Consider the following 24,731-nt stretch of genomic DNA (forward strand, 5'->3'; position numbering starts at 1 on the left):
TTCATCGGGCTGAACAAGGACTGCAGAGAATTCCCCTTTTATACGACGGTGATGAGGAAACATTAGAACTGGAACGAAGCAGAAAGTAAGACCTTACCATGCAACGGATCTGCTCCGTGTGTAGCTCATCGTGATGATCAGGGAGGGGTTGCGATAGCTTTCTCTTGAAAGACCTCAGCTTGGCCAGAGAATCCGCGATTCCTTTCTCACACCGCTCCCAGTCCTGTGGAAGGTGATCGATGATATTGATTAGAAACTTCGAGAAAAGATTGATTCAGTGAGCACAACAGAACATTTCATTTCAGCTCAACCACACTCTTGCTCGATAGGATTGCAGGGGTAGAGCTGGATTGATAAGTTGTGGAGCTGAGCTAGCCAAATATAACACAGTATATGAGTAAGAGAAGTCACTACCTGCACTTGGTAGCTCAAATCCAAGGTGGTTCAATGCTGCCGTGTCAACCCCTTTTAAACAGAAAGCGGTTTTTGTTCAAACTCTTAACCAGTTCTTCTGGAGTACTGTGTGCAATGCTGTTATAGGAAGGACATATTAAACTGGAAAGGATTCAGAAAAGACGTTGCCGGGAATGGAAGGTATGGAGACTGGAAAGACTGGGCCTTTTTTTTTAACTGGAGTGTAGGTGGCTGAGGGGCGACCTTATCGAGGGTTTATAAGATTGCAAGGGACATAGATAAGGTGAATAAGAATGGTCTTTTCCCCAGGGTGGGGGAGTTCAAAACCAGGGAGCATATTTTTGAGGGGAGAGGAGGATGTTTTAAAAAGGACATGACGGGCAACTATTGTGCACAGACAGCGGTTCGTGTGTATAATGAACTTTCAGAGATAGCGATGGATGCAGGAACAGTAACAACATCTAAAGACATATGGGCAAGTTCACGAATAGGAAAGGTTTGGAGGGATATGGGATGGGACAAAAGGTGTGGCGCTAGTAAAGCACAGCAGATCAGGAAACGTCCGAGGAGTGGGAGAGTCAACGGTTCGGGCACAAACCCTTCATCAGGAATGAAGAGCGTTTGCACAAAACATTGGCTCTCCTAGTTCTCAAATGCTGCCTGACCTGCTGTGCTTTTCCAGCACCACACCTTCCGACTCTGATTCTCCAGCATCTGCAGTCCTCACTTTCTCCTTGGAGGGATATGGGCCAGGAGCAGGCAGGTGGGACTGGTTTAGTCTGGGATTACAGACAGCATGGACTGGTTGGACCGAAGGGTCTGTTTCCATGATTGTTTTCTCAGCATTGAGAGCTACTGTGCCAGTGTGGCGTATGACTAATGTCAATTGGAGTTGGGACTCACTGTTAGTGTTCAGCATTCCAACAATGACAGGCCTCTCAACACTGTTCGCAAAGGACTGTGGAGGGGGGGGGGGGGATGTAGCCAGTACAGGGAGGGCAGTGGACAGCATGGTAGCTCAAGCTAAAGCCTGGCAAGGCCTCAGTGCTTCCGGAAGGAGAAAGTGAGGTCTGCAGACGCTGGAGATCAAAGCTGAAACTTTATTGCTGGAACAGCACAGCAGGTCAGGCAGCATCTAGGGAACAGAAGATTCGACGTTTCGGGCACATGCCCTTCTTCAGGAATGAGCAGAGAGTGTTCAGCAGGAGAAGATAAAAGGTAGGGAGGAGGGACTTGGAGGAGGGGCGTTGGAAATGTGATAGGTGGAAAGAGGTCAAGGTGAAGGTGATAGGTCGGAGTAGGGTGGAGGCGGAGAGGTCAAGAAGAAGACTGCAGGTCAGGAAGGCGGTGCCGGGCTGGAGGGATTCGGCTGAGACAAGGTGGGGGGAGGGGGGATGAAGAAACTGGTGAAGTCCAAGTTCATCCCCTGTGGTTGGAGGGTTCCCAGTCGGAAGATAAGACGCTCCTCCTCCGACCGTCGCGTTGTTGTGGTTTGGCGGTGGATGAGTCCAATGACCTGCATATCCTCGGTGGAGTGGGAGGGGGAGTTGAAATGCTGTGCTACAGGGTGATTGGGTTGGTTCGTCCGGGTGGCCCAGAGACACCCGCGGCCTGTCTCCCCAATATAGAGGAGGCCACACCGGCTGCAGCGGATGCAGTAGATAATGTGGGTGGAGGTGCAGGTGAATCTGTGGCGGATATGGAAGTTTCCTTTGGGGCCTTGGAGAGAAGTGAGGGGGGAGGTGTGGGCGCAAGTGTTGCACCTCCTGCGGTTGCAAGGGAAGGTGCCGGGAGTGGAGGTTGGGTTGGTGGGGGGTATGGATCTGACAAGGGAGTCGCGGAGGGAGTGGTCTCTACGGAAAGCTGATAGAGGAGGGGAGGGAAATATATCCTTGGTGGTGGGGTCCGTTTGGAGGTGGCGGAAGTGACGGCGGATGATGCGCTGTACATGGAGATTGGTGGGGTGGTAGGTGAGGACCAGTGGGGTTCTGTCCTGGTGGCGGTTGGAGGGGCGGGGCTCAAGGGCGGAGGAGCGGGAAGTGGAGGAGATGCGGTGGAGGGCATCGTCGATCACGTCGGGGGGGAAATTGCGGTCCTTGAAGAAGGAGGCCGTCTGTGTTGTGCGTATTTTGAACTGGTCCTCCTGGGAGCAGATGCGGCGGAGACGAAGGAATTGGGAGAATGGAATGGCGTTTTTACAGGGGGCGGGGTGGGAGGAGGTGTAGTCCAGGTAGCTGTGGGAGTCGGTCGGTTTGTAGTAGATGTCCGTGTTGATTCGGTCGTCTGAGATAGAAACAGAAAGGTCTAGGAAGGGGAGGGAGGAGTCCGAGACTGTCCAGGTGAATTTGAGGTCGGGGTGGAAGGTGTTAGTGTAGTGGATGAACTGTTCAACCTCCTCGTGGGAGCACGAGGTAGCGCCGATACAGTCATCAATGTAGCGGAGGAAAAGATGGGGGATGGGGCCAGTGTAGTTGCGGAAGATGGATTGTTCCACATACCCTACGAAGAGGCAGGCATAGCTGGGGCCCATGCGGGTGCCCATGGCTACTCCTTTTGTTTGGAGAAAGTGGGAGGATTGGAAAGAAAAGTTGTTCAGGGTGAGGACCAGTTCAGTCAGTCGAAGGAGGGTGTCGGTGGAAGGGTACTGGGTGGTACGGCGGGAAAGGAAGAAGCGGAGTGCTTTGAGTCCTTCGTGATGGGGGATGGAGGTGTACAGGGACTGGATGTCCATGGTGAAGATGAGGCGTTGGGGACCGGGGAAGCGGAAATCCTGGAGGAGGTGGAGGGCGTGGGTGGTGTCACGGACGTAGGTGGGGAGTTCTTGGACTAATGGGGACAGGACCGTGTCGAGGTAGGAGGAGTGCTTCCTAGTGCTTCCTAGTGCTTCCGGAACCAGCCTGCCCACCGACAGGGCTGGAATACCCATGCTGGGAGCTCCCAGCTATTGGCTTTCCAGAGGGTGCAAGGGTTACAGAGTGAGAGCAGGCGAGCGAGAGAGGGAGGGGTTATAATCAGCAAGAGGGAGGGAGGAACAGGGGTTTCCTTGGGGGGTGGGGATGGGGGCAGCATTCCTATCCCTCCCACAACTACTGCTGGATCTGGATGCTCAAGCTTCCCATTCCTGACGAAGGGCTTTTGCCTGAAACGTCAATTTTCCTGCTCCTCAGTTTCTGCCTGACCTGCTGTGCTTTTCCAGCACCACTCCAAACTTGACTCTAATCTCCAGCATCTCCAGTACCCAGTTCAAGCTTCCAGCCCACTGCCAGGTCTTCCAGTCCCAGGAAATATTTAAAATCTGTCAATCTTTCTCCAGACAGGAACATTCAGACGCACTTGAAACCCCGATGTACACATGCTGACTGTGTTGGTGAGCCACAGCACATCTTGCCTTTCGGAGAATTCGCTTTGTGCTGTGTGTGTATAAGGTTGTGACTCTGCCTGTGGGACTGGCAGAGTCCACAACCTTTGGGACTGCAAAGTGCCCACATATAAATCAGTGGATTTGCTGTAATTTATTTGTTTTAATTCATGGGATGCAGGCAACGTTGAAGGGGCCAGCATTTACTGCCTGTCCCTAGTGGCTCTTGAGAAGACGGTGGTGAGCTGCCATCTTGAACCCTTGCAGTTCAGGTTGGTCCACCATGGCCTGTTTGGGTGGGGGGGTGGGGGAGGTGGCGGAGATTCCAGGATTTGGACCCAGCAGTACTGAAGGAACAGCAATATATTTCCATGTGAGTGGCTTGGATGGGAACTTAAGAGTGTGGTGTTCCCTCACATCTGCCAGCCTTGTCAATCTAGATGGTAGTGATGTGGTGGAGGGGCCGGTGTTGGACTGGGGTGGACAACGTCATAAGTCGCACAACACCAGGTTATAATGAACTTCACCTGAAGAAGGAGCAGCGCTCCAAAAGCTTATGATTACACTCACACTCACAACCCCCACCCCAGACAGACACACACACAGACACAAACACACAATGATATTACTAACAGATTGCCTGTGGTATTGCACTTGGCCGAGTACAGGATATAATTTAGTCTTGGTATTAAAATCTGACAGGAAGTTACCATAAGTGTAAACTACACACAAGACTATTAATGTGGGTTCGAATGCAACAGGAAGTAGAGTTATGGTGAAAACCAATGCACAAGTAAGGTAACTTGTCAGGAGGCCTGGATTTAACCCACACCCAGCAGCTGAGCAGCCCAAGTTAGTGTATCCAAGAGTTGCTAACCCAGAGAACTTTGCTCATAACTTGACTTCTCGTGAGAAGTGACTGCTTTTGGAAGTGGAGTTTCCTGTAACGTTGCCAGAATCTAAACACAGGTTACTTTGGTCACTTCCTCAGATGGTTCTATTTGAAACCATCAGATCACATTCTAATATTAACTATGGAGGATTTTGTACAATGGTTTGGACCGAGCATTAACAACCAGCTCTTTACCCTTTTCTGAATATAGACTTTAACGGGTTAAGAACTGTAACAAAAACATCAGATCTATCAGATAATGGAAACTTAGAGAAGTGGGTTGGAAACTTATCAAAGTAACATCGTGCAGGTGATGGTGCGCTCCAGCCTGCCCATCGGTCTCTAAAAGCCTCTCCAATACCAGTTCGCACTGCTCGTTCCCTCATGAATGGGAATCTAATTGCAAACCAGGGGCAGGCACACTGATATGATGACCCTCTCCTCAGGCCGCTGTCTGGACCTGCTGAAGGCCACTTTGGCCAGGCCCAGGAGCAGACTCCACCAGGAGACCCTCCCATGTTTCCAGCTCCCGCCCTCATGGGGGCGCTCTGGAGTCAGGAGCGTGGGGCTGGAGTGCAACAAAAGCTTTAAGAGGAGCCCTTTCAAACAGCCAAAGAGGAAATGCCAATGTGAACACTCAACACCGTTGTGGAAAACCAATTCCTCCCCTGGGCCCCAAAGTCTACAAGTGGCCTGGCCATCAGTGAACATCCTCAGTCTAACGTTGTGTAGTATTGCTGTGTGTACCACTCTCCTCCCCAGATCCCTGATGATGGAGGTGGGGGGGGAGGCGGGGAGAGACCCCTTTATAAAGGGACACGTTCCCATCGCTCCACACTGACCATCAGAGGGGGGAACACTGACGCAGACCAATTGGCTCTCCAGCATTTGAAGGATAGGCCCGAATTGTTTGGATTCTCCAACTCATTACATCTTTTTGACGCGAGCCTGTTACTCTCTCCCCGTTCCTCATTCCGTTCCTACTCTCCGCCACTCCATCCTTCTCACTCCCCTCCCATCACTGTTTGTCACAGCATGTTGCCTGACCCCTCACTCCCACGACGCTGTTGCTCTGGCGTGACTCGGGATGGTTTCGGTCCTTCGCGACTCGACAACGATGGCACGTGACGGGAGTGAGCTGCGCTGCTGCCACTCACCTTCAGCAGGAGGTTCAGCTGCTTTCTCTGTTCCTCCAGGTGGATATTGGCAGCCTGCCATTGCTCTTGTATGTCAGTGAGTTCAGCCTGCAGCGTAGCCTCGGCCTCTGCGTCAGCAGACAGCAGGAGCTGTTTCCCAGCCTCCACTGTCAGGATGTAACTCCCCTGCTGACGCTGCAGCACCTTCTCCTTCAGCTGTAGAGGGAGAGAGAGAGAGAGAGAGAGAGAAGAGAGTGAGAGAGGGGAAAGAGAGAGAGAGGAGGGAGAGAGGGGGTAGAGAGAGAGAGAGCAGAGAGAGAGGAGGGGGGAGAGAGAAAGAGAGAGGAGGGAGAGAGAGAGAGGAGACAGAGAACAGAGAGAGACGGGAGAGAGGGGAGAGAAAAAGAAGAGAGGAGAGAGAGAGACGGGAACGAGGGGGTGGGAAGAGTGAGAGAGAGAGAGAAGACAGACAAAGAAGAGAGAAAGCGAAGAGAAAGGAGAGAGAGAGGAGAGAGAGAGAGAAGAGAGGGGAGGAGAGGCAGAAGAGAGGAGAGAGAAGAGAGACAGCAAGAGAGAGAGAGAATGAGAGAACGAGAGCAAGAGAGTGGGAGCGAGAGAACGCGAGAGCATGAGAAAAAGAACGAGAGAGAGAGAATGAGAGAACGAGAGCAAGAGAGTGGGAGCGAGAGAACGAGAGAGCATGAGAAAAAGAACGAGAGAGAGAGAATGAGAGAACGAGAGCAAGAAAGTGGGAGCGAAAGAACGAGAGAGCACGAGAAAAAGAATGAGAGAACGAGAGCAAGAGAGTGGGAGCGAGAGAATTAGAGAGAGAGAGAGAGAGAAAACAAGAGAGAGAGAGAACGAGAGAGAGAGAGAGAACATTAATCCCTAGTTTATGCAAAGTGTCTGAGGCCCATGACAGTAGACTGATCGCGGAGTGAAGGTGATAGTCAGGGCGGCCAAATGTCCAAGGGCTGTTGCCAGCAATGACCACTTAAACACCCAAACTGATGGCCAGACAACAAGTTCTCCTGGACTCCGTTAAGCAACACAGTGAACAGTGATGATAAGAAATGGAACAGTAAGAAGTGAACATAGTAGAAGGTGCACAGTTGGACGGTGCTACAGTAGCACAGAATTAAAAAAGAAACAGAAAGTGCTGGGAATACTCAGCAAGTCTGGCAGCATCACTGGAGACTGAGAGAGAGAGTTAACGGGTCAGGTCGAGTTTTTCAGTTCAGAACTGGAATAAATGAGAGAAGTAAAAAGGTTTCAAACAATCCCAGAGGCAGGGATAAGGGAGAGGGAGGAAAGAGCCTTTAGTTAAATGCTAAAAGGAATGATGATCCCTGATGAAGGGCTTATGCTTGAAACGTCGACTCTCCTGCCCCTCGGACGCTGCCTGACCTGCTGTGCTTTTCCAGCACCACACTTCTCGACTCTGATCTCCAGCATCTGTGGTCCTCACTTGCTCCCAAAAGCAAGGAGAAAGGAGATATGGACATAAGAGACAGGACAGGGTTTGATACGATCAAGGTTCACCGGGGTCACAGGACAAGGAACGAAAGGTAGAATTCGAGCAGGCCTGAACAGGAAGAACAGAATGGATACCACCCAAAACACACATCATGAAGGAAGGAGGAAAGGGAAGGGAAGGAAGGTACAATTAAAATCTGAAATTGTCGAACTTTGTGTTGAGTCTGGAAGGCTGTGAAGTCTCTCCTCAAGAGCCTTGCATTGAGTTTCACAGGAACAGTGCACCAAGGCCTGAGGGCCAAGGGGTCAGTGTGGGAACAGGGCAGAGACTGACCATGACGGTCGCCTGCAAAACAGCCGGCAAATCCCAAACCTCAAAATGAAAGACAGGGGTGCACATCACAAGCAGCGGAGGCAGTAGACTAAAATACAAGCTCGTCACAGGAGACCAGTGCAGTCTTGCATGAGGAGAATGGAGGAGGGAAATGGAGGGGATGTTCCATCTGCGGTGCCCTGGATGTTACCTGGGTGCTGGGGGTGACCGAGAGCAGACCAGGCCATTAGGGAGTGAACATGAAGAAAGTAATACATGTTTGTTGGTTTCAGGTTGGCAGGTCATGTATGTTGAGTGTCCATTTGAATTCAGGTAGTGGACTTGAACCAGGGACTCTCATGCGCTCCTGTATATTGGAGCAGATTGAAACTGCAGCTGGTCCGTATGGAGGGGTGGCTTTGTAACATGAGATACTCCATACAGTAGCTTCAAGTTTATAACATCTAGGTTCCAGCTCTAACCTGGCTCCCTTCGATAGGATGGCAGAGGGGGATCTATTCAATCAGGAGCCGGTCTGAAAGAAGGTGAGGACAAGGGGATCCTATCCTGGCTCTGAGAGGGAGGGTAGGAGGTAACAGCAGAAGTGGAACAGTCACTAGCATGGGTCTGCCAACCACCGCTGTTCACTGAGGGATAAGGGAAATGTATCTGGACCTTTGGTGAGGAGGATTACATCATCAGGTCAGACATAACAAAGCCAAAGGAGAGTGGAATGTGGTCAGGAAGCTGAGGAAATATCTTTACACCCACAGGGTGAGGGGTGTCCATAACTTACCACCACTGTCACGGTAACAGAGGCAGGAGTCTTCAAGAAATATTTAGACGGCACTGGAAATACCAGACCATGGGCAACTGCAGGAAAATGGGATTAAAAACAGAAAGATGCTCGATGACACAGCAGGAAAAAAAGCCTTTTGACTGGGTTTCTCCCCAGGATGTGAGGCTGTACGGTGAGTCAGAGTGATGGCAATTACAGTGAATAATGACAAATTGTCCCCATTGCTGGAGGCAGGCCAATGGAGGGAGGGAGAGAAGACTTCCTCCGGGGCAGTGGGCACAGACAGTGGCACTAGGAAATGGGCAAAGAGACAATGGCACTGGGGGAGGGGAGGGAGAGAAGGCACAGAGGGAGGAGAGAGAGACACAGACAGAGAGCGCGAACACAATGGGTGAGGAGGCAGAGGGACTGAGGAGGAGAGGAAGAGGCAGTGAGGGGAGGAGAAGCCTATGGCAGGGAGAAATCGGGGGAGGATGCAGGTGACTAGACAGAGGACAGTGACATGAACTGGAGATGGTTACAGTAATACAGGATTAGACATGAATACACGTTCTCCCGCTATCAGAAAGTCGAGCGTCCCTGTGAAACCTTTCGTAAGCCGAAATGACGTAGAGTGAAGAAGCAATAACTTTTTCGGTAAAAGCGAAAATCATCTTTGGATTTCTTTTGGTTAGTGAAAACAGGTACTAATGTAGGTCTGTTGTAAAAGTGAAGTGTGTAAAGTGAACTTTCAAAAAGTGGGGTACCATGTCATTAATTGACAATGTCAGGAAGTCTCTCTCTCTCTCCTTGCTGCGTGCTGTGACAGCGAGAGGGACATAAATCAGCGTGAGATTGGGTACACTGTGAGAACAGCGATGCTCACCTGCACCTCATCCAGCAGGCTCCTGGCCTGCTGCAGGGCAATGGGAGCTGCACTGCCCCACCTCTGCTCCAGCTGCTGGGAGACATCCGACAGCCACTTCCTCAGCTTCTCCGCCAGCTCCCGGTAACGCTGCCACTGCCGGACCTGACTGTCAATAATCCCTCTCCGCTGCTGTGCCCGCCGGATCACCCCCTGCCACTGGTTACTCAGCATCGCCAACTTTGAGTTAAACTCATCCCTAACCGAGAGAGAAAACAAACAAACAAAACGCAGCATGGTTTATTTGATTCGAGCCGAACTGTTCCTCATCACCGTCAGGCACTCTGCGATTTGTTGGAGGTTCATCAGGGCTGAAGAGTGTCGATGAACAGGAAACACAGAGATCATTCAGCCCCTCAACCTGCTGCACAGAACACAAAAGTAATTCAAGCCTGTTATACAGGAACAGGAGGGGCCCATTCCATCATTCATGGAGATCCTGGTTGATCTGCATCTTCATTCCATCTACCAGTCCTTCCTCTTTATTTCTTCATCTCTGTACTAAGCAAATCGCGACCATCAAATTTTATCCCACCCTCTTTCCATGCACTCCAGACCCACAGCAATGTGGTTGACTCTTAACTGCCCTCTGGGCAATTAGGGAGAGACAATAAATGCTGGCCTGACCAGTGATGCTCTCATCCCATGAATGAATATTTAAAAAAAAACAAAAGCACTTCTACAGACAGAGCACAGAGATCCAGATTTTCATTGCCTTGCACGTGCTTCCTGATAGGATCCGGACCAGCCTCCCACTCGTTTTAAGGCACTGTACCCATGTCTCGGCACATGGGCAGTGCTGTAAAGTTAGTTTTGCTTATTTATTGAATTAAAAGGGACAGAAGGAGCAACATTTTCACGCAGAGGGTGATGCATGTGCAACAAGTAAAACTAATGTCATTTACAAAATATCTCGCAGAACTGTAACAAAGACTACATTGGATAAACAGGCAGAAAACTAGCCACCAGGATACATGAACACCAACTAGCCACAAAAAGACATGACCCACTCTCCCTAGTATCCTTACATACAGATAAGGAAGGACACCACTGGTACAACACATCCACCCTCAGACAAGCCAAAAAAAGACACACATGAGAATTCCTAGAAGCATGGCATTCCAACTGGAACTCTATCAACAAACACATCGACTTAGATCCCATTTACCACCCTCTGAGAAAAAGAACAGGAAATGACATCACCACAGGAAATGACATCACCAACCCAAGGAAACCTCAACACATAAATGAAAGCAGGTCACTGACACCAGTGCTTCACCGGAGACTCACTGATGACGTTACCTAGTATGGTGGCGAAACGTCTGAAATAGAACCTTCCAGTTCAGCGAGCAAACTTACATCCGGCAACTTTTGATTTGAACCCAACTGAGCTAAAATGCAAACTTTGCCCTCTTGGGGGCGTTTATAACTGAGGGTAACAGGGAGGAGGGATTTCTATGAAACAGAATTAAAGGGAAGCCCCTGCTGCTGGTCAGGGGAGACAATGGCATACTGGTGATATCACTAGACGATAATCTAGAGACCCTGGCTCATGACATTCAGATTGGGCTCAAGCGCCTCCTTGACAACTGGTGGAATTTCAATTCATAAAATCTGTAATTGAAAGCTAGTCGTGAATCATAGAATCCCTAGAGTGTGGAAGGGGGCCTTTCGACCCATCGTGTCCACGCTGACCCTCCAAAGAGTATCCCACCCAGACCCACACGCCACATATCTTTTCCCTGTAACCCTGCATTTCCCCTGACTAATCCACGTAACCTGCACATCCCTGAACACTATGCACAACTTATCATAGCCAATCCAACTGACCTGCACATCTTTGGACTGTGCAAGGAAACCAGAGCACCCGGAGGAAACTCACAGGGAGACTGTGCAATCTCTACAGAGGTAGTCGCCCGAGGGTGGAATCGAACCCGGGTCCCTGGTGCTGTGAAGCAGCAGTGCTAACCAGAGTAACAATGAAACTATCACCGGACTGTTGTAAAAACCCATCTGGTTCACTCATATCCTTCAGGGAAAGAAATCTGCCATTTGTAACCAGTCTGGCCTACATGTAACTCCAGACCCACTGCAACATGGTTCATACTCATCTGCTCTCAAGGGAAATTAGAGGCGGAGCTCAAATGTTGGCCTGGATTCACTGATGAATTCAAGGGATTCAGAAAAGATTTACAAGGATGTTGCCAGGGTTGGGAGGGTTTGAGGTCTAGGGAGAGGCTGAACAGGCTGGGGCTGTTTTCCCTGGAGCATCGGAGGCTGAGGGGTGACCTTATAGAGGTTTACAAAATCATGAGGAGCATGGATAGGGTAAATAGGCAAGGTCTTTTCCCTGTGGTGGGGCAGTCCAGAACTAGAGGGCATAGGTTTAGGGGAAAGATATAAAAGGGACCTAAGGGGCAACTTTTTCACACAGAGAGTGGTGCGTGTATGGAATGAGCTGCCAGAGGAAGTGGTGGAGGCTGCTACAATTACAATATTTAAAAGGCATCTGAATGGGTATATGAATCGAAAGGGTTTAGAGGGATATGGTCCAGGCGCTGGCAAATAAGACGAGATTAATTTAGGATAAATAATCTTCGTGGCATGGATGAAGGGTCTGCTTCATGTCTCTACGACCCTAACTATAGGCCATGGAGAGTCAGTAGAGACTTGCAAGAGACTGGGGGAATGAATAACAAGGCCTTACAAACCAGACATATTAAATACCAAACAGAAACAGGAAGTGCTTTCGAAACTCAGCAGGTCTGGCAGCATCGTGGAGAGAAAGCAGAGTTAACATTTCGGGTCCAGTGATCTTTTCTCAGAACCTATCTTCCCAGAAGTTTCTGATTTTCAGCACCCACAGTTCTTACTTTAATTTCAGCATTAAACTCCAATCTGATTTCTTCATCTGAATTTCTGTGGAACCAGTTTGATTGGAATTACACCAAAATTAAACAGATCTCAACTCATATAGGTTTATTCTAAATAAAAATAGCTGGATAGTGACTACTCTTCGATGTAATGAGAGGACTGTGAGCTACATTCCTTTTCATTTCCCTTTACAGACTGTTCCTTGCACTGCACGGTCCCTTCAAGATTGCTGTGCACCTTAACGCGTTCGCTGCTCACACACTCAGCTTCTGCACGGCAGCACATTCTCAACACAAGTGCAGCCAGCCCTCCAGAGCAGCTGGGAGGGAAAACTGACTGCGAGGCTCCTACCTGTCATCAACCTGGCCTTGCTCCAGGAGGCGCTGTCCATCGCTGATGATGGAGTGCAGGATCTGCTGTCGGCTGAACATTTCTGTCTGGAACAACTGCACCAGAAACAAAAGGAGGGAAAGTAAGGTGGAAAGAAGGTGCTGAGATATCGCATCAGCTCATGTTTGCTCGGAACAGCTCAGTAATTTAGAACAGCGTGCACTTAGATCATGTACGGACACAGTTCCACTTGACATGGACACAAAAGGCCCCATGTTTCCCATGTCCAGTGACATCTGACTGATCGGTTTTGTTTCAGCAGTTAAAGAAGCAATGGGAGAAACTCCCTCAACTCTTCTCCTAACCCTCCTGAAGAGCAGAATTTCTCAACCACAGGGAGGCGCTGCTAACAGTGCAGCACTCCCTCAGTACTGTGTCAGAAGTGGTTGCCTATGGTAGGCAATCAAGTCTTTGGAGCGGGACTTGACCTCAGAGAATGGACCAATTAGTGCAAAGATAGGTTTCCCGAGGGGGGCAGGGAACGGACATTCAGAGGGAGCTGCGTCCCATCCTGTTGCTGTTAATTTTTAAGACATCAATTGGATTAATAGTGGGGGCAAGGAACACATAGAGATTGGCACAACTTGACATAGATACCCAAGGGCAGCACAGACAGGAAATATAAATGAATAGGCACCTCAGGATACCCATCTAGTGCCATCAAACAAAAGGGGGCTGTGCTCCTGGATTCCAGACAGGAAGCATTATGGTGGAAGAGTTTCACCCAACCACCAGTCTTATTCACAGCTTTTTACCCCAATGCACCAAGCTGGGGCAACACTGGCAGTAGGTAACTGACGCCCACCCCAGACTGCCCCACTACACGGTGTGCAAGTGTAGTTACATGTAGTTCAGACCAGCAGATACCTTTTCAGAACCAATGGGGATCCCAGGAGCTCGCATGGTCAGTTGGAATCACAGAATTCCTACAGTGCACAGAGGGCCATTTGGCCCATCGAGCCTGCACTGACCTTCTAAAGAGCATTCCATCCAATCACTATCGCCTCATAGATCCCCCCCATGGCTAATCCACCTAGTATACACGTCCCTGGCCACTATGGGCAAGTTAGCATGGCCAATCCACCTAACCTGCACATGTTTGGGCTGTGGGAGGAAACCACAGCACCCAGAGGAAACCCACGCAGACACGGGGAGAATGTCTGAACTCCACACACAGCCTGAGGCTGGAATCAAACTGGGGTCGCTGGTGCTGTGAGGCAGCCGTGCTAACCACTGAGCCACCATGCCACCCCTAATTTCCTGGTGCCAGACCACACGTTACTGAATCCATAGAGTTCCACCTCACAACTTGTTGGGAACCTCTCGGCTGAGAGTCCAGGGACAAGATCACTTGGCTACGACGCCAGGTAGCAGGATGTTTGACCAATGTCCATGGGAATGAACTCAGGTACAGATTTTAGACTCTACCCAGTCCAAAGAAGTGAAAACCCAGAGCCAACTGATGTCACATGGTCATTGATGGGCAGCCCGTTAGCTCAGTGGCCTAGAGTCTCAGGTCAGCACCGACAGTGCTGCATTTCCTGTTCACACTGAGGTACAGTAGGCACCAGACCCCTCGCCTGGACTAAAAAATGAGATGGATGTTCACCAATAGGTCTGTTGTACTGGATTAAATAATTAGGGACTGATTGGCTCATTAACATTGGAGTGTAGCGATATCTAAAAGTCCCTAAGACAGCAGTCTTGGCCATCCCTGAACTCAGGATCCCTGCCAGTGCAGATATTATAACTCTGCTGTTCAATGTTGCCCGATGAGGTCTGACATGTAGCATCCAGGGATTGAGCATCTCTGGCATTTATTTCCAAATGCTGGGCTGGCTCATTCAGCCAACACTGGGCCCTGAGGAAATACTGGTGAAGCTTAGCGCCCCGGTGCGGATGCAGGAGTTTAACCGTGTGCTGATGAAGGAACGGTGATAGAACAGGGTAGCACGTGGAGGCAAAAAGGAAACTCCCACTGATGCCCGTGGCCCCAGCTCTCCACTTGCCTCATGGGCCCTCTGCTGCTCCAGGAGGTTTTGGTAGTTTCCGGAAATCTCCACGGCCAGGGTTTGCTCGGTTTGGACCAAGAACTCCATCCAGGTTTCACATTTCTCCAGGAACGTCTGGTGCTGAAGCAGGAATGCTTGCAGTTTACTGGAACGAGATTAAGATATTCAATTGGTTTCACATAGAGACAAAGAAGACCATAAATGTCCATAAAGATCAGACAAACAAACCAGGTTTACAGAAAGGAGTTGTCTGAATGAAGTGAATCTGTGACTGTAGCCCAACGGGTGAAATGGCCTCCTTCAATCCTATATGACTGCTGAGACCTTGACTGAGATCATTAGCCACAGATGAGGTCCCAGAAGACTGAAGAATGTTCCGTTAAAAAAGAACAACAGAAATAACCCAAGAAATTATAGCCAGTGAGCCTTATATCAGTGGTAGGGAAATTAGTGGAGAAGGATTTACTCGTATTTGGAAAATAATGGATTTATTTAGGATATTCAGGAAGGCTTTATGTGGGGGAGGTCTTCTCTTGCAAACTTGATGAGTATTTGAGGAGGTGATAATAATGATTGACGAGGGGAGGGCAGTGGATGTTGTGGAAATGGACTTTTTTTACTAAAGGATTTGACAAGGTCCCCCATGATAGGCTGGTCCAGAAGATTAAGTCGCATGGGTTGGCAAATTGGATACAAAATTGTCTTGGTCACAGGAGATAAGAGGTCATTTTTCTGACTGGATGTTTGTGATCAGTGGTGTTCTGCCAGGACCAATGCTGAGACCTCTGTTGTTTGTAATATATATAAAAATCACTTAGATAAAAATATAAGTGCAGACAACATGAAAATTGGTGGAGATATGAACGAGGAAGGTTATCAAAGGATACAGTAGAATATAGATCAGTTAGAAAGTTGGACAGAGAACAGCAGATGACGTTTAATCCATCCATGTGTGAGATGATGCATTCTGGGAGGTGAAATGCAAGAGGCAAGTATACAGTAAATGGCAGGACCTTAAGGAGCATTGATATACAGAAGGATCTTGGGAATCCAAGTCCATGGCTCCCTGAAGGTGGTAACACAACTCGATAAGATGGTAAAGAAAGCATACCGCATGCTTGCCTTCATCGTTCAGAGCACTGACTATAAAAGTTGGCAAGTCATGTTGCAACTGTGCAAGACTTTGGTTTGGCCACATTTGGCGTATTGTGTGCAGTTCTGGTCACCACACTATAGGAAGGATTTTAGGGCTTTGGAGAGGGAGCAAAAGAGGTTTACTGGTATGTTGCCTGGCTTGGAGTGCATTAGCTTTAAGGAGAGATTGGACAAACTCAGATTATTTTCACTAGAGTCTCGGAGGTTGAAGGGCGACTTGACATAAGTATATAAAGTTATGAGAGGCATGGATAGAGTGGGTAATTGGAGTCTTTTTCCCTAGGGTGAAAATAGGGGGGCATAGGTTTAAGTTGAGAAGGGAAAAGTTTAAAGGAGATATGTGAGGCACATTTTTGATACGCAGAGGCCTAGAACGTGCTGCCAGGGAGCTGGTAGATGCATATGTGATAACAATGTTTAAGAGGCATTTGGACTGACACATGAACAAGTGGAGGATAGAGGGACATAGACCATGTGCAGGCAGATGGGATTAGTTTAGAATGACATCAAGGTCGGCAGAGACATGGTGAGCCAAAGAGCCTGTTCCTGTTCTGTACTGTTCCATGTTCTATGGGGAGAATGTCAATCCATTAAATGGAAATATAGAGTTGTTCCTCTAACGAATCTAGCAACGTTGCCCTGGTCCCCATGCCATTTAGATTACTGCCATTAATTGTTTCTCAGGAGTTCAGTGAATACCAATATCTTGCAGAAATATGACATGCCCTCCCACTGAACCTTCTTCCTCCAAATCCTGAAGAGATTTTGCAGACAATGTGCAGCCCCACGAGGAAGAACAGGGTGGTTAAGAAGGTGTTTAGCATACTTGCCTTCAGGCCTTTGAGTATAGGAGTGGAGATGTCATGCTGAGATTGTACAGGACATTGATGAGGCCTCTTCTGGAATACTGTGTCCAGTTCTGGTCACCCAGTTGTAGGAAGGATATTGTTAAGCAGGAGAGGGTTCAGAAGAGATTTACCAGGATGTTGCCGGGTATGAAATGTATGAGTTATAAAGAAAGGCTGGATATGCTGGGTCTTTTTTCAGTGGAGTGTAAGAGGTTGAGAGGTGATCTTGTAGAGGTTTATAAAATCATGAGGGGCATAGAAAGGTTTAGTGGTAGGTGTCTTTTCCCTAGGATTGGGAGTTTCAAGACTCGGGAGCACATTTTTAAGATGAGAGGAGAAAGATTTCAAAAAGATATGGAAGTCAAATCTTTTACACAGAGGATGGTTCAATTGTGGATTGAACTTCATGAAGAAGTGGTGTATGTGGGCTCAATTACAACATTTAAAAGACATTTGGATAAGTTCATGAATAGGAAAAGTTTGGAGGGATATGGGCCAGGAGCAGGCAGGTGGGACTAGTTTAGTTTGGGATAATGGTCGGCATGGACTGGTTGGACCGAAGGGACTGTTTTGGTGCTGTATGACTCGATGAGTATGTAAGAAGGATGTGGTTGTGTTAGAGAGGATGCAGAGGAGATTCACAAGCATGTTGTCTGGGGCTGGAGTGATTCAGTGATGAAGAGAGACTAGCTAGGCTGGGGTTGTTTACCTTAAAGCAGAGATGGCTGAGTAGGGGGGGAGACTAATTGAGATGTACAGGTATGAGGGGCATAGATAGGGTAGAGAGGAAGAACTAAATCCCCATGGTAGAGGCGTCAAAAACTGGAGGGACAGTTTTAAGGTAAAGAGCAGGAGGTTTGAGGAAAATCATTTTTACCCAGAGGGTGGTATATATCTGGAACTCACTGCCTGAGAAAGGAGTAGAGGTGTGAGTCATCAAAATATTTAAGAACTATTTAGATGAGCACATGGAACACCACAGCGTACAAGGCCACGGGCAAGTTTGGAAAATGGGATTAGAAGAGATGGATGTTTGATAACTGGGCACAGACACAAATGGGCTGAAGGACATTTTTCCACACTGTAAAATTTCTATGAGATGCTAAATGTCCCAAGTCTTAAGGGTGCGCAGGGAGTCCATAGAGGTATTTAAAATCCTAAGGTGATTCAAATGAAGTTGTCAAAGAGAAATGGTTTTCAATTTATTTAAGGCAATAGTAAAAAAAACAGAACCTATGAGGAGAAATCTTTTCCGTCGTGAGCGTTTAGGATTTGGAATTCTGGAATGAAGCAGATTAATAAGTAGCACAGGAAATCTCAGTGAAGCCTTCAGTCAGCAAAACCCAGTGATGTTTGGCAGCAATAAGACCCAGTCAGACAGTTTCCTATTTCTAACAGGGGGCCACAGTCTGTCAAATCAGTCCACACTGAGTGAATGATGGAATATTTAGCCTCAGTATCAGTGTGGTAGGGGGTTACAAGTCTGAGATGGTATTCTGCTCATAAGCAGCAAAGTACTGAATTACCTAAACCGCTCTGTGGTCTGAGCAGAAATTGACGACCAGTGTCTGTTCAATGTTTGCATGCGTTTGATCTCCTTATCGTTCAGGGGTAACCTGTATCCCAATTCATTCAGACGATCCAAGTCAGGGACTGTACTGCTAAACCTTAGCATTTGGACCTGCAAAATACAAAACAAAAGCACTGCTATCAAATCACCTTTCCACTGAAATCATTGCAGACTGTTTCCTAAATACTGACTAGAGACAACAGATGAGGTGGTTAAGAAGGAATGATTGACTCGTTGGGCTGAATGGCCTAAATTCGGCCTCTATGTCCCATGGTCTTAAGGCATATGGGAAGTTTGCCTTTATTAGTTAAGGCACTTAATTTTTAGAGCAGGGGGTTATGATGGAGCTGTATATAACATTAGTCAGGCCACAGTTGGAGTACTGTGTGCAGTCCTGTTATCACACTGTAGGAAGGATGTGGTTGCACAAGAGAGGCTACAGAGGAGACTCACCAGGATGTTGTTTGGGGCTGGAGTGATTCAGCGATGAAGAGAGACTAAATAGGCTGGGGCTGTTTTCCTTACAGCAGAAACGGCTGGGGCAGGGGGCAACTTCATTGAGATGTACAAAGATATGAGAGGCATAGGCAGGGAGAACTAAATCCCTCAGTAGAGCAATCAGTAACCAGGGAGCACCGTTTTAACATAAGGAGCAAAGGAGTAGGGCTTTACGGAAAATCTTTTTTTTCAAGCCTGTCATTTTGAATGAAACCTCGAAATGAGGCTCTACTTCAGTCAGGCTAGAGGAGGCCCTCAGTTCACAGGGATACGGAGACTGGAAAGCAGCCGTTCACTTTCTCATCAGTGGGAGTTCTTCATCATCCACATTGGATCAGCCCAGATACAACTGTGGCTGTGCAGTCTTTAACTGGAAACCATCTTCTCCATTTTACACCCAGGATTTTACCCCATGACGTAATCACTGATGGCAAGACCAGGCCTCTCAGCGTTGGTGATTTTTTTAATGGCACACCTGTTGGGTGTCATAGTTTCAAGGGCTCCAGCAGCTTTGCTTCTGCCCATCTCTATACCCTCCTCCTACCCTCTAAACCCCTACACATTTAGGGACGCACGGTGGCACAATGGTTAGCACTGCTGCCTCACAGCGCCAGAGACCCGGGTTCAATTCCCGCCTCAGGCGACTGACTGTGTGGAGTTTGCACATTCTCCCCGTGTCTGCGTGGGTTTCCTCCGGGTGCTCCGGTTTCCTCCCACAGTCCAAAGATGTGCAGGGTCAGGTGAATTGGCCATGCTAAATTGCCCGTAGTGTTAGGTAAGGGGCAAATGTAGGGGTATGGGTGGGTTTCGCTTCGGCGGGTCGGTGTGGACTTGTTGGGCCGAAGGGCCTGTTTCCACACTGTAATCTAATCTAATCCCTAATTTTCACTGCTTCACCATTGGCAGATGTCCCTTCATCTGCCTTGATCCTGAGTCTGGAAATCTCACTGTAAATCTAGCAGCTTCTCCACCGCCCGTCTCTCTTCAAAAGGTGTACTGCTCTGAACAGTATTTCCGCTGCTTGCTTTGCAAGTCAATTGTCGGTTAATAATATAACAGTGAAGCACCTTGGGGTTAAGTTAAAGGTGCTAGACAAATGCAAGTTCTTCTTCCTGTTGCTGTTGTCTTAGCATTTTAAAGAAAAAGTTAAATTTTCAGTACGTTTCAAGTTCACAAGCAAACCTGAGTGGATGGACAAGGACCTGAGAATCGAGCTATTGAGTTATACAGCAAGGAGACAGACCCTTCAGTCCAACTCGTCCATGTTGAGCAGGTTTACTAAACTGACCTAGTCCCATTTGCCAGAATCCCTCTAAACCCCTCGTATTCATGTACCCATCCAGGTGCCTTTTAAATGCTGTAATTGTACCAGCCTCCTCCACTTCCTCTGGCAGCTCATTCCATACACACGCCACCCTCTGCGTGAAAATGTTGCCCCTCGGGTCCCTTTCCCCTCCTTTACAAACAATTGGTCTGTTCCACGTTCAACCACGTACAGCCTTATGAACAAACGCCTGCCTTTTAGAAGGTAACAAAATCAAAACACCAACTGCCCCGAGTAAAACAGGAGGTTTCAGCTTTGACTGCAGGGATCAAACTGGCTCATAGTGAGAGGACTTGTTGGTGTTATGTCAGTGTCTCAGCTAGGTGCTTCAGCCACTTGGCCTGAAAGAATCAGGTGTACAACCAACCAGTGTCGGTCAGCAACCATTAAAATAAAGAGAGTGTCCTTTTGTTAAAACACCCTCTTTTCCCTGACAACCCTGGCCTGCAGTGCAGACTGATGTGAGATTTGATAGTAGCGGGATGGATCTATTAACAGCTGTCACTAGGTGCACTATACAAAGTCACTCCCGCTCTCAGCACACAGAATCCTCTCTGTTCAGCACCCCTTCCCCCACTGCAACATTATTCTGCAGCGACCCAGGGTTACAGGAACACCAAAAATTAGAAGGAACAATGCCACAAAAAAATATTGGCGATGCAGCACAGTCAATTTGCTAATGGGACAGCATTTCAAAAGCAGAGGCGTTGTGTTAAAACTGTACCGAACACGGGTTGGCTAACATTGAAGAGAAAACGGCACAGTCCCGGGTCTCGATATTCGGAAATGGATACAGTGGCAGTGCGCAAGGTTCAGCAGAAGAACTCACAAAGATGTCACCTGGACTTGGAAAAACTGAACAAAGTTGTGCAACTCACCACCCACATGAACTGATTGAGGAAAACGGCACAGTGCCTTTCATGGGATGTTAGCTTAATACATGAGGGAGTTAGGAACAGAGTGATCTAGGGAGTGGGCGAAGTGAGGTAGCATAGGGTTCAAATGGACATTAAACACCCGCACAGAGAGGTTGCACTGAATTGTTCATTTCTCTGCTGTTAAAATCCACATAACACGATGTAATATTTCTCACATCCAAGTTTTTATCTCATTTACCCCAAGCACAAGGTTCAGTTACTTTAATTAAAACCAAGTACAGCTGGAAAGGACACACAGGGAGGGGGCAATGGGAGGTAATGGAAATGGGCAATTGTGAAGTGCCACTCATATACCACCCGGAGTGATCTTCTCTTCAGCTGGTTCAATCCTGCCCGAGACCAGTTTCCCCCGGGTTAACATGCCGGGCACGGTTTCCAATTTAAATACTCCTGCAAACTCCTGCCTGTGCTGAAGCCTACTCTGTCAGAGATGTCCCCCCCCCCCCTCCCCCACACACACAGTGAGGAGGCACCACGGCGAGGTCTCTGTGCACAGGATGGAATGGAAAGGTGGATCAATGAGAGGTGAGTTGTCCGTGCCTGACATGTCAGCTCCGAGCAACAACAAAGAGCAATTGGTGAAAAGGTGTGCCATATGAATGCAGAGAGTGCCAGGACAGTGGTGGGAAGAGGAAGGAACAATAGAGCAGTTTCCATGTCTGCACCAGCAGGAAGGGGCTGATCACTCCTGTTCACTTCATTCCTCACGCAGAAGGCATGGGGAGTGTTAGGACACAGTGGCGAACCCTTCTGCTAATTAAACCCAGAAAAGCTCACCTCGCCCCTAAGCTGTTAAAGTATGAGTGACAGAGAACTACAAAATTCCACTATTTGAAGAAAAAAATACCAACTTGTTCTTTAACTCAAAGTGAACTTTAAACAATAACTATTTACAACTCTAAGCCCCCTTTCTCTTAACTACTTACTGTCTGCCTGCAACTCTATAACTATATACTGTTCTGATAAAAACCTGTATTAAATTGCATCAAGTTAATTTCAAAACCACACAGTGGCTGTCATCGTCAGTGTCTGTATTCCTCTGGCTGTAGATCTCCGTGGGTCGTCTTAGGTCTTTTGCTGCAAAGATGTTTCATATGAAAGAGGTACCTTTGACAGAGAGTGTGTTGCTGGTAGTTACTCTGGCAATGTCAGTTGGTCTCTCTCTCTGTCTGTCAAAGTGTCAACTTCTTTATACCTGAGCATCGGATCATCTCATTGGTTCAATGTTGGCAAAACAATAAATTCAAAATTGATTGGTTTTTAGTATCCTGGGGCATAATTCAAACTGATTGGTTCAATTCGAATTGCAAAAATAGCAACCAAAACTCAGGTATTTGTTTCACAGCCAAATGTTACATGTTTTCAATTTTCCAGTACACTCTGAGACTGATAGTCAGTCACATGACAGGTGCCTGCAAGCTCTCAGTGCAAAACAGCTTTCACTTTCTCTTAAAGGCATAGTACACCTTTACCTTCATAACAGGGAGAAACTTACTTTCAGCTCCTCCATTCTGTCCTGGATTATAGTCAGGTCAGACGATCGGTTGGGGTCCTGTGATTTGAGCACCTCGTCAGCCTCCACAATCCACTCCTCCAGAGCTTCCAGTCTCTTGCTGAACGTCTCGTAATCGCGAACACCAGCCTGCAGGATGAAGCAATCCCCGTTAGACGCTCTCCTGGTCAACACGGATCCACCCGCGGCTCAGTCGGCAGCACACTCATCCCTTCTGTGAGAAGGTGAGGTCTACTGCCCAGAGCAGAGCTGGCAATCCTGTCTGATACTCCCCCGCAGTACTGAGCGAATGTCACGGGTGCCATCATTCACTGGAGAAGTGGAAAAAAGATCTGTCTGCCCACTTCGAGGATGTCAAACATCTCACTGCAGAACAGCAGGAGGATACCCTGGATGCCCTGATCAAACTCGATTCCTCAACCAACAGCAATCAAAAACAGGTTTGTTCATGAATCACTGGGATCGTACTGAGCCATTTACACTTTCACACCCTCAGGAGTGGCCCAAAATCCTTTAATGTTATATTCCTGGAGAGAAATACTGAGACCACAGTCCAGAAAAACATTCACCTCCCAATCAAACTATCTGGTAATTTTGTTCAGTCCTGCTGGTGACATCCTGGGGTGGATCTGACAAGGTAGTCACGATCCCAAATTATTACCATGACTTCACTTTAGAAGTAGTATAATGGCCGAGGGGCTTTGGAAATGCAGAGATCACGAAAGACGCTACATAAATGCAAATTCTTTCCTCCTATCTGAAACACAACTGGTTTATAAGTGCTTGGTATTTCGTGTCACCTCGATATTCTGTCAATGAGCTGAACTTGTGCTTGGCTTGCCATCAAGACACTTTCAGAAATGTCAAGTAATTATTTAGTAATAGAGAATTGGAGTATTACTGAAAAGGAAAGGACACGTGCAGCTGAAGTTTTGTCTGGTCTTATTCTCGTCAGGACAGAGACAAGAATATCACATTTCAGAAGGGAACAACAATTTATACTGCATGGGAAAGGGTGCTGATTGGATGGCAAAATGGCTCTGATGCAATGGCACTAAGAATGCATCAAGGAACCACTGTCCCCACGGACTTAAATAGGTGCAATGGTTAAGTGTTTGTTCTTGTTAAGGTCATCAATAAGACTCAGTGACATTTCTATGAGCCGCAATTTTGTTTCTTATTTGTTCAAGGGAGGGGGGGGGCATCACTGGCTAGGCCAGCATTTATTGCCCATCGGGCAGTTAAGAGTCAACTACATTACTGTGGGTCTGGTGTCACGTGTTTGCCAGACTAGGTAAGGATGGCAGTTTCCTTCGCTAAAGGGCATCAGTGAACCAGATGGGGTTTTCCCAACAACTGACAAGGGATTCATGGTCATCGTTAGACTTTTAATTCCAGATTTTATTTAATTGAATTCATGGTCACGGTGAGATTTGAACCTGCGTCCCGGGTCTCTGGATTAACAATCCAGCGATAATACCACTAAGCCATCGTCGCCCCCTTTTGAGGCACAGGCCTCTGTAAGCTTAAAGAAGTGAGGTGCTGCAGCCTTTCTGATACAGAGAACTTGGGGACAATAGATCCTTGCTGTACTCTCCATGGCGATGCCTCCACCAATCAGAGGTCAACTTTCCAACCAATCAGCATCCTTCTCCTGTGCAGTATAAATGCTGTTCCTTAGGGCCCGGGTGTCCTTGGAGAAGGAGCACGCGGTGTCCACCAACACCCTGGAGTTGTTCAGGGAGAGGTGGGCGCCGCAGGGAGTGGAGTGCATCATTTCTCCCTCCAATTCTATTTTGATTTAGTCCCTACCCTCCCCTTCACTGTTTTGATCACACAGCACTGCCCTTTGATGTGAAGGGCAGTGTTTGTCACTGGCCACTCGGGTGTTTTCCTATCTTCCTGGTGGTGGAAATTGAATAAAGATTGGTGCACTTTGTGTCTTTCACTGTGTCTCACACCTGCACACACACACCATGGGTGCTGGGGATAAAATAAGCACTACCGCACTTAGGTGGTAGTGTGGGGGTTAAAACAAAAAAAAAGAAGAAAAAAAAAATAATCAAAAAAAAAAAAAAAATGCTGTTCCTTAGGGCCCAGGTGTCCTTGGAGAAAGAGCACGCGGTGTCCACCAACACCCTGGAGTTGTTCAGGGAGAGGTGGGCGCCACAGGGAGTGGAGTGCATCATTTCTCCCTCCAACTCTATTTTGATTTAGTCCCTACCCTCCCCTTCACTGTTTTGATCACACAACACTGCCCTTTGATGTGAAGGGCAGTGCTTGTCACTGGCCACCCGGGTGTTTTCCTATCTTCCTG

The 24,731-nt window shown here is 48.0% G+C and overlaps 1 protein-coding gene across 15 annotated transcripts in view; it reads right to left on the reverse strand.

Moving 5' to 3' along the window:
- The window catches only part of syne1b (spectrin repeat containing, nuclear envelope 1b), a 629,476-nt gene that overhangs the window by 108,582 nt on the left and 496,163 nt on the right, over positions 1 to 24,731 (reverse strand). For all 15 annotated transcript variants that reach the window (XM_087991586.1, XM_087991587.1, XM_087991592.1 and 12 more), the window contains 7 exons: positions 22,397 to 22,543; positions 18,098 to 18,252; positions 14,566 to 14,713; positions 12,518 to 12,612; positions 9,254 to 9,491; positions 5,822 to 6,016; positions 98 to 223 (listed from right to left, as the gene is read on the reverse strand). In XM_087991586.1, the coding sequence (XP_087847712.1) occupies positions 98 to 223; positions 5,822 to 6,016; positions 9,254 to 9,491; positions 12,518 to 12,612; positions 14,566 to 14,713; positions 18,098 to 18,252; positions 22,397 to 22,543 (1,104 nt within the window). The remainder of the gene's footprint in view (positions 1 to 97; positions 224 to 5,821; positions 6,017 to 9,253; positions 9,492 to 12,517; positions 12,613 to 14,565; positions 14,714 to 18,097; positions 18,253 to 22,396; positions 22,544 to 24,731) is intronic.

The sequence above is a fragment of the Chiloscyllium plagiosum genome, unplaced genomic scaffold (assembly GCF_037043375.1).
Source record: "Chiloscyllium plagiosum isolate Xiang-an unplaced genomic scaffold, Cpla_swu_hap1 HiC_scaffold_10, whole genome shotgun sequence".
In the NCBI taxonomy this organism is placed as follows: domain Eukaryota; kingdom Metazoa; phylum Chordata; class Chondrichthyes; order Orectolobiformes; family Hemiscylliidae; genus Chiloscyllium; species Chiloscyllium plagiosum.